Below are 12608 nucleotides of genomic sequence, written 5' to 3'. Positions count from 1 at the left end.
GCCACAGTCCCAATTCTTTCTGTGAGATTCTGTGCACACACTCTACAGGCACCCAGAAAACGGCTCTCGTACAATCAAATAACATTATGCTCACTGCTCAACTGTCCACCCATGCACAAATAAGCACAAATGATCACAAAATGCATAGTATTCAATCAGATAACACACTAGCGGATACATGGTACTAATAGGAAAAAGACACTCGAAATAAACGGGGCAATAGGACAAAGAACTTCGAGACCTCAATCAAGTACGAGTTGCAGATGACGATGCCTTGACGCGTCATCCAAGTTCCCGTCGACCTTGTAAGACTCCACCCTGTGTGAATTTCGATTAGTATTCAAAACTTCATAAAAAAACGCGCAGCTTGCCATCCAGCTTCGGCCCACGAACGAAGCTGTCGCACCAGCTTCGGTCCATGATAAGGATCATCCATGAGCTGTCTCAGTAGTTTGAACATCGACTCGTACAAGGCACCATACTCCTTGGAAGTAAACTTCGGAATCGATTTGCTGTTACCGTTCCTCTTTAAGCCATCAAGGACACAGTTCACCTAGTGAAAATGGCGTCAGTAGATTGTAAAGTAATATACAAACACGCAAAACTTTACCACTGTACAAACTAGAGCAAGGCACTCCAAAGGTAATTGTGTCTGAAATATGTCAGGTCTCCTGCGAGCAACACGATAAGAGCCAGTGTAGAAGAAAGCAATGACAGCCTCGTGCAGTGCTGGGTGAGCTGCATTTTGAGTTTTGCCGAGCTCATCCATACCGTAGCACAGAAAGGCAGAGTCTTCTAGCAACATCGTCACGGCCTCTTTGACCCAGGCTGAACATTCTTGGGGAGGAATGTCAGATGGCGGGATGAGGTCATATAAGGATGGCGCGATGCTAGTTATGATCTTCTTGAGATCTGAGCGCCACATTGATAAATCTTCATAAAGCTAAAATAACAGTGCATTAGTAGAAATCAGATGCGTGACAGTAGACTACCAGATGTACATACCAGCTTTGCCATGTCATGTTTCCGATCAGGCCACACACCTAGTAGACTCACTTGAGTAAAATGTCTCGAGGTGAAAAGAATATGTACCCTCTTCAACTTGCTTACCCTCTTCCAGCCACTCGACAAGCAAAGACATGAGGGCCTCATTAACAGAACCTGGCAGATTGTCGACAAATTTCGGGAATGGGTTCTCTATCGCATGTTGGACACCGCACTCTCCCTTCGCATACTCGAGAAAACTCTTCCAACGGGGACCATACCATCCCAACTGCGTAGCCTTCGGCCCTTCGCGTGATGCCTTTGATTTCGATTTGACCTTTGGTTTCAACTTGAGATCTTTTGTCTCAGCCTGATGTAAGAGATCGAGGATTACAGGGTTGGGAGGGCAGGGACGTCCGTTTCGCTTGTGGTGAAGGTGTAGCACATCAGCAGACATGACCTTCAACAAAGAGAAGGTTAGCAGATAGCAAAAAAAAACATAAGACGTACCGGAGTCGAAGCATCATCAGTGCTGGATGTGACATCGGCTACTAAAGACTTCATTGCTGCATTATCATCTTCGTCACATGAGTGTTGAAATTCAAAGTCAGTGGGAAGGGCGGTGGTGACAAGAGGCTGTGAGGGTTGAGCTTCTTTTGAAAAACCTGTCTCACATTCACTATAATCACCGAGAATAACTATTGGCTTACCGGGATGAGCACTATGGCGCCCATACGCTGCACCCCATCCCACTTCTTGGTCTCCATGAGCGTCCTGACCGTTGTCGTCATCATCGCCACTACTGCTATCCTTGTCATCGTCATCACGTTCATCACCATCGTCAGTAGTCTCAGAGTCTGAACTTTCAGAAGCAGTGTCTCGCAATTCCAAACTTACATCAGCGGTTGACCGCAGGGCAGGGTCCAGATTCTTGTAAAAGTTAGTGTCAGCTTGACGCATAACTGACGTGGATGTGGTAGGTGCTTTTGGCGTTGGATATATGGGGGGTGGAGGATGTGCTGTGGGGTCTGAAGGCTTCTTGGTGGCAGCTACGAGTGTATTATTAACCTGCAAATGAACGTCTGTGCCAGAAGAGGTGAGGGACTGCCTGAATCCAAACTGCGACCCAGGTTTGCAGTGCGAAAAGCTGGGTCGAACATTTGGTACCTCACAGCTACTAGTAGAGGCAGGAGCAACACCCTTCTTTGTTGCCTTATCCTTCTTCCCCTGCTTTCCAGAACTCGGAGGATCCACTGTCTCTGAGGGGCTGTATGGAAGAGGTGGAGGGGGTATCTGAATAACATTCAGTATGATTATCTATGGCTGTAAGCATGTTTACCTTTGAATGACTCCCGCGGCCCTTACGAGGCTGTTCTGGAGCAAGAGGGTTCACAGGAGTGTTCAAGTCGAGCGAAGTAGTGCCCTTGTGTTGGGTGGTGCGCATGTGAGAGGCATCTAAAAGGGCGCCAATCTTCTCTAATTGGACGGCCCTACCTCCTGTTCCTGCGCCTGCATGCCCAGAGCGTCGAGTGGCCAGGATGTTGTCCACGAACTCTGGCTGCTGTAATTGCAGGGGTATCTCGGCCCCAGCCCGCAACTTCTTGGTTGAATTCGCTTGCACGTCAGAGTCTACAGCTTTGCGCTTCGATCCTTTTTTCTTGGGGCTGGAGCGAGACCTAGAATGTGGCATGACTGGTCCAGGTTAAGGCCTGGGACAGAAGGAATGCAGTCTGAGTAGCACTGGTGAGTAGTAAGAAAACCATTGATAAACACACGCCGTCTTTTAAGTGTTGTCGCATAATTCCAAGCGAGTATCTCTCACTGCCGGCAGGTAGATATTTGGAAAAATGAGTCGACTGGTACTGCCTACAGGCAGAAAATTTCGTAATTCGGATGTTCACCGAGGTAATAAGGATGATGACTCGATCAAGGACTTATGAAGTTCAACTTGGAGTAATTATATTTGGCCACATCTATAACTACATGGGGCAATCATGTGACTCGAACTGTATCATATCCGTATGAGTATAACACTTTGTAATAGTACTACATACTACTATTACTACTCTATCCAATCTTGCTCCTCTTCGGCTTGGGTAGTATAAGGTCTGTCGTCCATCGGTGTTCAATAACTCGTTTCTTTGACATCTCATCTACAGATGGCGTGTCTTCTTCATCAGTACTGAGAGAGCTTGCTGATGCTGAGAGCCCCTGGAGCATCCATGTCGAGACTAAAAGCCCAGGGGACAGCTCATTCCGCAGAAGGTTGGCAAGGTGTTTTTCCAGCATTGCAATTATGTTTTCGAAACATACTGATGCCGGATCTTTGATTAGGTTGTACCATTCCAATGCGAGCGGAAGGAGATCCCAGAAGTAAGGATCAAATTGTTTGGTAAGTTGCGCAGTGTAGTGATCGGAATGGTGAAAGAACCGTGTTTTGCTGGCACTGCACTGCTCGTATGTCCCAGACCATTCACGTGTGATCCAATTCAAATTCTCTTTTGTGCACTTAGGGAGAACACGCTTCATGCCAAGAGGGCCCCTGTACTCGATACAGGTCCAGACAAATACGTAAATATCGATTCGAGATCATCCTTGTAGTTGTGCTTGATCAGGGCGACTGGATATGGTCTCGAGCCCGATGCACACTTGCCACTGCGCTCGTCCGATGTATCCGGTGTGTGAAGGTAAAGGTTAAAAAGAAGCGACCGTGACATGAAGGGTAATGTGCCCTGGGGTGATCAACACGTTATCAATACTTACTTGTGCCCAAAAGTGAAATAATACTCACAGTACCACCAACAACATATTGCTCGCCTTCTACAATATCAACCGCGAACTCCCAGTCTATCAGCATTCTGTGGGAGCCATCACCATCATCCTCGATCATCGCATTGTTCAGACTAGCATCACGGTGGAGAACCTTGCGCTTTTCCACCGCTTTCCTCTGGACTGAAAGATAACGATAAGTACTAGTAGGACATTCATTTGAAATGTATTACTCACTATTAACGATATCCCGTATTGCGCCTAAGAACTCGACCTTCGAGCGGAATTTATGCAATGGTCGCACGCGGGGCTTCAAGACCAGGCGAACGTGAGTAGGGAAGGTGTCCTGTATGCTATGTGGAAATTTGTAACAATATGCTTGCGTGTCATCGACCTCGCTGGGTGCAACTTCGACGAGCCAATACTCAGCAAGTTGAGGAACTCCACAGACCCCCTCCATCTTCTTCATCATGTTGATCTCATTCAGCACTGCTTTTTTGCCCCCGAGAACCCAATGGTCTTTTATGATATACTCCTTGTCGTCCTTCCTGGCCAAGTAGCACACACTGCCACGACCAACGAGGCCTTGGGTAGAGAAGATGATTTCCAAGATGTCATATGTGTTCTTATCGACACGTATTTTGCCGATCGGCTCTAGAACTGGCTCAGGGTTGAGAGGATCTTCGGGGACCTCTACTATAGGGGGGTACATTGGAGTGTCCCCGGCTGCGGGGGTGGGCACCATGTCCTTTGCGATGGCAGGAGGGAGGGACAGCTCGTTCTCCTCAAGTTGGGAACTCTCAACGACCTCCTGTCTCTTGGAAGGCAGGTTCTTGGTAGGGCGGGAGCCAGAGAGTTCAAGCGTGCGGTGAAGGGTGTGTTTTAGTATGGTAATGGTAGGGTCAAATCCAATGCACTCGAGATTCCCGAAGACAATGCACGAAAAAATGTGCAAATACTTATCAAGCTCCTTGTCAATATTAGTGCACGGACTCACGACACCACCGGAGTGGTCATACAAGTGGACGCGAAGATCATGGTACCCATTGCAGAGAGAGATAAATAAAGCGAAGCGTCTCCAGGGTTGATGCTTCAAAAGAAGGTAGGCTTTGCTGTCGAGAGTTTTTGAGAGGGTTTGGGAGGGTAGGTATGGACTCGCAGTCAGCTCGCACACTGCTTTGATGGTGTCCCACCTAGCTTCCAAATTGTCAAGTAAGGTAAGGTCTGGTTTTCGCGCGATTTCTTCACCACGAACTGGGCGTGAGGAGTTTGCTGCACTCTACTTGCACGATAAGTTATGTTTGTGAGCGAGACTGGGTTCCTTTAGGAGAAGGGCAGAGGTAACAGTGTTGAAAAAGGACCCGAAGATGGCCTCGGTTGTCGATTGTTGGGGTTCTATTTCTCTACTAGTCTCCGAGTCTGAGGATGCTGATGCCAGTGCCTCCTTGTATCCGTCAGGAGATGTCTCCCAAGGGTCCCCAGAGTCCCCAGAATCCCCACTGACATCAGTCACGGACAACATAGGGTCATCCTTTACTGGCAAGTCTGACTTTGTCTGATCAGTGGTGGACTCAGGCTGAGACTCTGACAGATCAGCCTCTGTCCTGTTATCGGCGACCAACACCCAATCTCCCGGCTCCCTGTTCATGCCACCTTTGCTTCCTCCCACCCCACTACCAGCATGACTAGCAGATTTGTATGATGTTGGAAGGGCCCAATTCCATCGACGAGTTTGGCCATTATAGAGCGGTACTGTGGTTTCCTCGTCTTCAATGTCCAGAAAGGTGTTGGTCCTAGAATTGATGGGTATTTTTTTTAACGGAACAGTGAGTTCTTCTGCCCTTGGAACGTGATCGGTGTAGGACCTGAATATCAGCGACAATAGATGTCCGAGCTCATCTTTGTGGTCGAGGTGGTTCTCTTCAAGTATTAAGTGGCTAAGCTCCAAATCGGTGAGTTTATCCATGGTCGTTACGTCGTGTACTGCGGGAGCTGGCACAAAAGATGCTAGCTTCATCCCGAGGCCAATTGAATAGAAATGTTTGCCATTTGGCATGTTGTCGTAGAGTTCTATGTTGGTACACAGGAACAACTCATGGGAACCATACTACTAATACATATAACTACCCTTTGACCACCTATGCAAAAATGGCCTCATCTTTGTGCCAAATATCACCGTGATAGCGCGAAGAATGTGGTTTTGTCCCAAAACTCGTTCAACCAAAACTCCGTGGCATGCTCCATGCTGTTGTATGCTGTTAAACGGACATCTGCAATAGCGCCAAAGCGCGGGATTAGGTTGATGGGGGCCCTCATTTGAGAGACAGGTATGACATCTCCCATTCGGTTCCCATTTGAACGCTTGGCTCGCTTGAGCAGATGCAGCTGCATAGTTGGATCTCGATCGTTCAAGATGTCGAAATGTTGGACATAGGTGAGAAATTGGTCTTTCCATGACCATTGTGTGCTGCTCTTACCAATAGGTCGCATGATAAGTCTAATCTGGGCAACTGTGTGACCTGTGGAAAATGGGAGGTTTGAGGTAAGGCATTTATCACAAATCAAAACAGAGATCGCACCAGAAAGACCACTGTTAGGCCATGTGTGGCTTGTGTCAGTCTTGAAGATGCTCGTATCATAATGGCCTAGGGTCCAGGGGTTGTTGGGCGGTGCACAATTCAGCGTCTGAGCTGATCTAACAGTGTGAGCATCATATAGCTCCATCTCTTGCACACGAATTTTGAACCAGACTTGAATTTTGTCAAATGGAAGGATAGCGGTAGGCCCAGCCTTTCTAGGACTGCCTATCACATGAACGTGTGCATGTCCATAAGTTGCCTCCCATTGGAGGAAATCAGCAATGGCTGGTCATAAATCTGGTAGGGCGAATTTGATGGCGGCTTCATCAACAGTAATGGTCCAAATGGAGGGATCATATGCAAGATGAAGGGCAGTGCACTTGACGACGAATGAGCGAAGTGGTAAAGGCACTGAACCCAATTCTCGGCGCTGGAGCAGCTTAGAAATTTCAAAATAGTTCGTGATTGGGCGTGATTGTGTTGCGCTGATGAAGATATCTTGCACATCAGCATCGTTGACATTGGTATCTTCATCATCAGGATCTAAATCTTCAAGCTTCCCAACACTCTCCCCGCAATCTAAAATGCCAGTAGCGAGCTCAAATCGACGACACTTTTCGGCACAATCAAGATATCGGCAAATCTGAGGGTCGTAGTTGTTGTTATTAGTTGATCTTGCGGGATCTTTTACCTCGGTGATGTGAGCATGTTCAGTAACATCAGCAGACCATTGTCCTATGATGCCAGAGTTGCGAATGCTGGCAACGATGCTTTGCATCAGTTCCAGCTTGGGTATATACCAGTTGTTGATGACTCTATTGCCACTCCCCCGGCGAGCCCCAGCAGCAATGATCGCATCCTTTTTGGTGTGGAACTCAGCTAATGTGCTTGAGATACGCTTCAGATCGTCCTCGTCAACGCGTGGCAACTGCACAAGATATCGGAATTGCATGAGTGCGCGTACAGCAGCGAGAACATCAGTAGGTACTCCATCTGCACTGACGGCAATAATATATCATTTGATGTCCCGTTGACAGCGCCCAGTGACTTGTTTCAGCTTCGAGATGCCTCCACGAAAGTGCTGGTAGCCAGTCATTGGCTGTAAGACAGAAAAACGGAAGTCTATCTCAGACTCTCCAACAGCGCAAATAAGCCATTTCGCGTCATGGTCATAGAATTGCTTGTGAATATGGTGGAGTGTTTCCGGCGTTAAAAAATGGGAGGGTTCCGCTAGTAACCAGTCCCGCCAGAATGGTTTCTCGACACCATTCAGTCAGAACTTCTGTGCTTCACGGAAGAACACCTCAACATCATTGGGATCGGCGTGTGACCTTGCAACAGCAAGCTGCGCGAGAGTAGTCGATTTTGTCCGGGGTTCGTGCCGGAAGGGATCTCCAAATTGCTTGTACATTGCCATAGTCACAGGTGATGTTTTTCCACCAACAGACGCCAGCATCATTGCTTCCGGGGTGTCAGCAATATAGCTTGCGAGAGGGGTGAAGCAGTAATGACTATGCCCGATGGGATCCGATAACATGATGCCCGATCGAGCAGCTTGCTTTAAAGGTTCAAGAACGATGTCGAGGCATTGGTGCACGAGGTGATCCTCCAACACGCCCCTCATTCTCTTCTTCTTATGGATAAATTTTGGGACGGGTAGTAGGGCTGTGAGAACGAAAGCATTGGATGATGATTTCAGTCATATTTTCATATGAATATTTGCGAGGCTAATCAGGAGCGGATGAGCCACATGATCCCCTGTTAATGAAGTAATATTTGTCTTGTCGGAAGAAAGAACGGTGCCAAGGAGAGTCGCGCCACTAGGGATTGCCGACTTCGAGGATACATCAGCTGCAGCCTTCGAAATTTGAGTTGTTACACACCTGCATGTCCCATGCGTCATTTCCTGTCATCCATTCAGTAAATATGCGACACTTCTTCTCCGTGGTGGTGTACACCCTGCGAGGCGTGAGGTCGATATAGTTGTGGAATAATGGATGGTTGAAGAGCGCGGCTATGCACTCGATAGGGTCACGCCAGTACAGAACCACAGGTGACTTTGTAGGGTGAGACATTGGAATTACTCGAGACTGCCAACGTGGACCGCTGGGCAGCATCTCTGCTCGACCCTGTAATTCTTTGGCTGAATGGAATGATAAGGGTAAATCCTTGATCTAAAAAGTCATATATTCAAGGGATGACAGCGAATTCGATGTACTGACACTGACCATTTCGAGTGATAAAAAAGAATCAATCTTCCCCATGCTCAGGCCTGAACGTAGCAGCCATGCTGCAAGCTGCCAATCTCTCTGACTGCTAAAAGGATAGTAAAGGTTTGTTTTCCGATGTATGCTATTTTCGTCGGAGTCAAACAGGCCCAAGAATGTATAGCCGTCCTGATAGGCCAGAGGGGGATTGGGAAAGAGGTCTGTCACTTCACCAGTCAATTCGCTACTGCGCTCGTGCTCACTTCCACCTCCATGCACTCTCGACACATCCTCTCCTTCAGCGCCAAAATCACCAAAGTCATAGAAATCGTCACTGAGTCCTTGAAAGGGTTCAACGTCCGAGCCATCTGCTGAGTCCATGGGATGATCTTCATTGGATAATGTGGTGGAGTTGATCAGGTCTTCCAACCAGGTGTTGCATCCAGACCGAGGTTGGCTCATGTGCCGAGCGACAGAGGTATGGTCCTGAAATATTTTTCCACATGAGGGACAATGATGAGACATGCTATAGTACGACTCTGTATGAGTCAGTCGTTTGAGGGATATGCATAGTATACCTTCACGGCATTTTCCGATACCAACCTCTGCCAAACGATGACCATCACTGCCAGTACTCTACCAAAATTATCAGCAAGCGCATCAGGCAAAGTGGACAAACTTGATCCTCATCGTTGGAAAGATGATGCAAAAACGGGAATGTGTGACTTGTACGAAGTTCTTGATGCTGTCAGTTCCACAGTAAGTCAATAATGTTCATTTTTGAAGGCACCTTACATTTGAACAGTCGATACCGGATCCAACGGACTCTGAAGCCAATCTTGTAATGGATCTTGTAAGAGCCAAGCGCGAGGTTCTTGTCGCGCAAAAGGTGCTGGCAGAGTGTATACTGCGCGAAAATGAAATCCAGGCCAGCTTGCTCAAATTTCAAGTCGACACCACGGAGAAGAAATTAGACGATACTGACATGGGCTTGGGGTACATGAGAGCCGTCTTTAAGAAGTACGGCTGGTCTCATATTTCTCCTCTACCTCCAGGACACGGGAATTATCTACACACTGGTAAGTCCATGATTCCTCATCGGTGCCATACGGAGTCCTGACGAAAGTCGACCACAAATTAGAATCTTCGAGGAGCTGTCATCACCTCACTCTCCGGCTTGACTAATCTTCTGTTCCTTACACTTTCACATTATGATAGTCAGTTCTTGTATTATGGTGTCCTTACATGCATGATAGTGTACTATGTTTATGATATGTTGAATCATAAATTCTGTAGTAGACTCGTTGAACTTCAAATGTCATATGCTTTCTTTCGCCCTTAGCAAATTTAGTCACTTGGTGCCGCTCGAGTTGAATTGACAAAGTCAATAAATACAACATTATACTTGTATAGTAAGTACTCAGTAGTAATAGTGCTAAGATGCAAGTTTTCTGCAAAAACCTGCAGGTCCTGTAGAACTGTGAGCAGTTGGAGTAGATGTATACTTTGGGGCCACAGCTAACTGTGATATTTGTGCGAACTGTGGGGTCTGTGGTTGTCTGTGCAGAGAAAATGAATTTTAGACGTCTGTGGGAAAATTTGTACTTTACTGATGCACCTTGTGCTACTAAAACGGAGAAAACAATTGTCGTTCAAAAAATGACATTGGGGAAGAGAGTGTCCACCTCGTCTATAAATGCATCTGTGTTAGAGAAGGTGTTGACTGGAAGGAATGAGTAGACCACGATCCAAAGGACCGTGACAAGGGATGATCCAATGCTGACGACCCAGGTGATAGAGGTCCAGCTAAACTAAGTAATATTTAGCGTTATCAAATCAGCACGACAAAGGATCGATAGGGTGAATGAAGAAGATTGGCGTGCTATTCCCGGTCAGTTACAAACGAACGATGGGATCGTATTCCTCACCTTGGAGAATGCTACAGGGAGTATGAGCAGGCCATTTGCCGTGTGAGGGAGATTTCTGAGACATGAACGAGCTCACCGGATTAATGCACAAGGGATTTATTCGGTCCGCGAGAGCCAATGAATGCGCGGGAGTCTTTGAGATGCTTCAGGGCCCGGGGAAGCCGCTTGAGTCGTTGGTAATTTGTTTGAACCGTGAGTGACTCGTTTGGTCCGGGAGTGAGCCGTTCTGGGCGTCAGGTCCTTGGTGAGTCATTTGAACTGCAAGTAAACTATTTTAAGCGTGAGGGAGTTGTTCGGGATGTTGGTAAGTAAGTTGAGGCCACTTAACATGCGCTTGAGCCATTTGAGGTGTCGGTAGTTGGTTTGAAGCGCGGGTGAGTCGTTTGAGGCATGGATGGACCTGCGCTTGACCTGCATTCGAGGCGTAGGTAGTGGGTTTAAGGTGCAGGCGGGCCACTTGACGCGAGTGATTCGTTGAGGCCCGGGAGAATCGTTTGAGGTCTTGGGGATCTATTTGAGGCGCACGTGAGCCACCTGGGGTGCTTGAGGATCAGTTGGAGTTCGCGTGCGCCACTTGAGGCGTAGGAGAGTTGTTGATCAGAAATTGAGGGCTGAGCAACAAAGCGGCACAAAAACAAACAGAATAATAGGCGCAAAAGGGGAGGCGGGAAATATGATCAATGGGCTCAACTATGAAAAGGAAGAGAACAATCATCACAATGAGCGCTGAACAACATAAAGCCAGCAAGCCAATGGTGCCATGGCAACAGATAAGCACCTGCGCGCAGAACCTCATGCCAAGAAAAACAAGGGCGCCAACAAACAGCTAGAAAACTGCACACAACAAAGAACAAAAAGCACGCGCTTGGCACCATCCAAAAGATACGCACTAGAGCACACTCATGCCAAGAAAAAAGGCACTATACAGCACGAGACAAACGAGCACTAAGCAAAAAAAAAAATCAGTGAATGAGTATCGTGCAAGCAATCAGATGGGGGACCAAGAGTATCGCGATAATGTTCCAAGTAGGGAAGCAAAGAGATGGTCTGCGATGTTTTACCGAGACCCTGTATAATTTAGTGAGTTATCAAAGTGAAACATCAAAAGTTAGGATACCGTTCAACCCGTTGTGGTGCAACGAGACCATCCAATTCAGTCCTTAAAGTTGATGTCTTCATCGTATCGTTAACGTCTAAAAGTGTGGTTTAGCGTGGCTAGTCATGGGACTGAACGACACGTACAGCTCGGTGACTCCTCAAAGACATAGGGTTGGTCGTCTCCATCCGCAGCGAATCCCCCATCATTCAACAATTCATCATCATCTTCCTTCTCAGACTTGCGATGACCTGCATTCTCGTCGCTTCTCAAAGAATTAGTCGGTAGTTATACAGAAAAAAAACACGAATGACGCACGCTCCCTTCTTTCAACCTCTACCCTTCAATGGCTTCGGCTGCGAGTCCAATATTGCGGATCACGAGTTTTCTACAAGACGGTGAGCAGAATATGATGGGACTGACGTGATATAACGCGCCTTGATATCTATAAAGTGCGTGAAAAGATCCGTCTGACCGAGAAGGTACGAGTATCGTTTAATAGCATCGGTAATCTAAAGCGAGATAAGTGCCGATTTTGATGGAGATGAAATACCAGCGACAGGTCCCTAATCGAACACATGATAGGTTAGAACCGAGGCTGAACATGAGGAGGCAATGTCATGAACGCGCCTCCTGCTCATCATCGCTGACGAGCTCATCTTCTTGAGCACTCATGCCCTCGTCGATGTACTCGCTCTCGCCGTCATCCGCTCCCTAGCTTTGCTAAGAATGAAACACGGTACTTCAATTTCAGTATGGTGTTACATGTACCACACGGACAAGGATGGCCCAGGCCGGTTTAACTTTCCGTCAATTGGTCTTGCTCATAGTATCGATCACTAAGCAAAGTTTCCTGCTAGTCGTCAGGTCAACCCGAGTTCGGCATCAGAATAATTGGCGCAGACCGAATCATGCATGATAATTCAAGGACAAGAATTCAAGATCCAAGTTCAACTTGACGTTTTGAAGACGGTGTTACATAATTACATGACGTCCATTCTGGGAGTAGGCGTACCAGTCAGCCAATTATGTAAAATCGTTTCGG

At 47.3% G+C, this 12608-nt stretch overlaps 7 protein-coding genes across 7 annotated transcripts; 2 read left to right on the top strand and 5 right to left on the bottom strand.

Annotated features, from left to right (window-relative positions):
- Nucleotides 1–340: 340 nt before the first annotated feature.
- F5891DRAFT_1196555 (uncharacterized protein) lies at nt 341–2674 on the bottom strand (the record flags this gene model as incomplete). The annotated part of the gene is made up of 7 exons (XM_041368319.1): nt 341–553; nt 611–943; nt 1006–1043; nt 1093–1444; nt 1495–1649; nt 1695–2277; nt 2324–2674. 7 exons carry the CDS (start codon nt 2672–2674, stop codon nt 341–343), a joined length of 2025 nt encoding a protein of 674 aa, XP_041218900.1.
- A 377-nt stretch (nt 2675–3051) lies between these two features.
- Nucleotides 3052–5719, bottom strand: F5891DRAFT_1196554 (uncharacterized protein; the record flags this gene model as incomplete). Its single annotated transcript, XM_041368318.1, has 6 exons — nt 3052–3482; nt 3533–3716; nt 3776–3936; nt 3991–4723; nt 4751–5032; nt 5099–5719. 6 exons carry the CDS (start codon nt 5717–5719, stop codon nt 3052–3054), a joined length of 2412 nt encoding a protein of 803 aa, XP_041218899.1.
- A 206-nt stretch (nt 5720–5925) lies between these two features.
- On the bottom strand, nt 5926–7284 carry F5891DRAFT_1131322 (uncharacterized protein; the record flags this gene model as incomplete). Its single annotated transcript, XM_041364654.1, has 3 exons — nt 5926–6272; nt 6333–6617; nt 6750–7284. 3 exons carry the CDS (start codon nt 7282–7284, stop codon nt 5926–5928), a joined length of 1167 nt encoding a protein of 388 aa, XP_041218898.1.
- A 747-nt stretch (nt 7285–8031) lies between these two features.
- F5891DRAFT_917133 (uncharacterized protein) lies at nt 8032–8791 on the bottom strand (the record flags this gene model as incomplete). Its single annotated transcript, XM_041373726.1, has 3 exons — nt 8032–8166; nt 8216–8506; nt 8561–8791. Coding segments are annotated over 3 exons (657 nt in total), but the record flags the coding sequence as incomplete, so codon positions are not given.
- Nucleotides 8792–9154: 363 nt separating this feature from the next.
- Nucleotides 9155–9918, top strand: F5891DRAFT_985982 (uncharacterized protein; the record flags this gene model as incomplete). Its single annotated transcript, XM_041377680.1, has 3 exons — nt 9155–9298; nt 9345–9618; nt 9836–9918. The coding sequence occupies 3 exons, from the start codon at nt 9155–9157 to the stop codon at nt 9916–9918; spliced, it is 501 nt and encodes a 166-aa protein (XP_041218896.1).
- Nucleotides 9919–10529: 611 nt separating this feature from the next.
- Nucleotides 10530–11416, top strand: F5891DRAFT_985981 (uncharacterized protein; the record flags this gene model as incomplete). Its single annotated transcript, XM_041377679.1, has 4 exons — nt 10530–10659; nt 10685–10775; nt 10826–10841; nt 11213–11416. 4 exons carry the CDS (start codon nt 10530–10532, stop codon nt 11414–11416), a joined length of 441 nt encoding a protein of 146 aa, XP_041218895.1.
- Nucleotides 11417–11568: 152 nt separating this feature from the next.
- F5891DRAFT_985980 (uncharacterized protein) lies at nt 11569–12143 on the bottom strand (the record flags this gene model as incomplete). The annotated part of the gene is made up of 5 exons (XM_041377678.1): nt 11569–11660; nt 11710–11828; nt 11904–11951; nt 11987–12075; nt 12117–12143. 5 exons carry the CDS (start codon nt 12141–12143, stop codon nt 11569–11571), a joined length of 375 nt encoding a protein of 124 aa, XP_041218894.1.
- Between the last annotated feature and the right edge of the window lie 465 nt (nt 12144–12608).

This window comes from Suillus fuscotomentosus (assembly GCF_016647785.1).
Source record: "Suillus fuscotomentosus strain FC203 chromosome Unknown F5891scaffold_102, whole genome shotgun sequence".
Classification (NCBI taxonomy): Eukaryota; Fungi; Basidiomycota; class Agaricomycetes; order Boletales; family Suillaceae; genus Suillus; species Suillus fuscotomentosus.
Note: the sequence above shows the minus strand (reverse complement) of the source record. Positions and strands in the feature narration are given on the sequence as shown.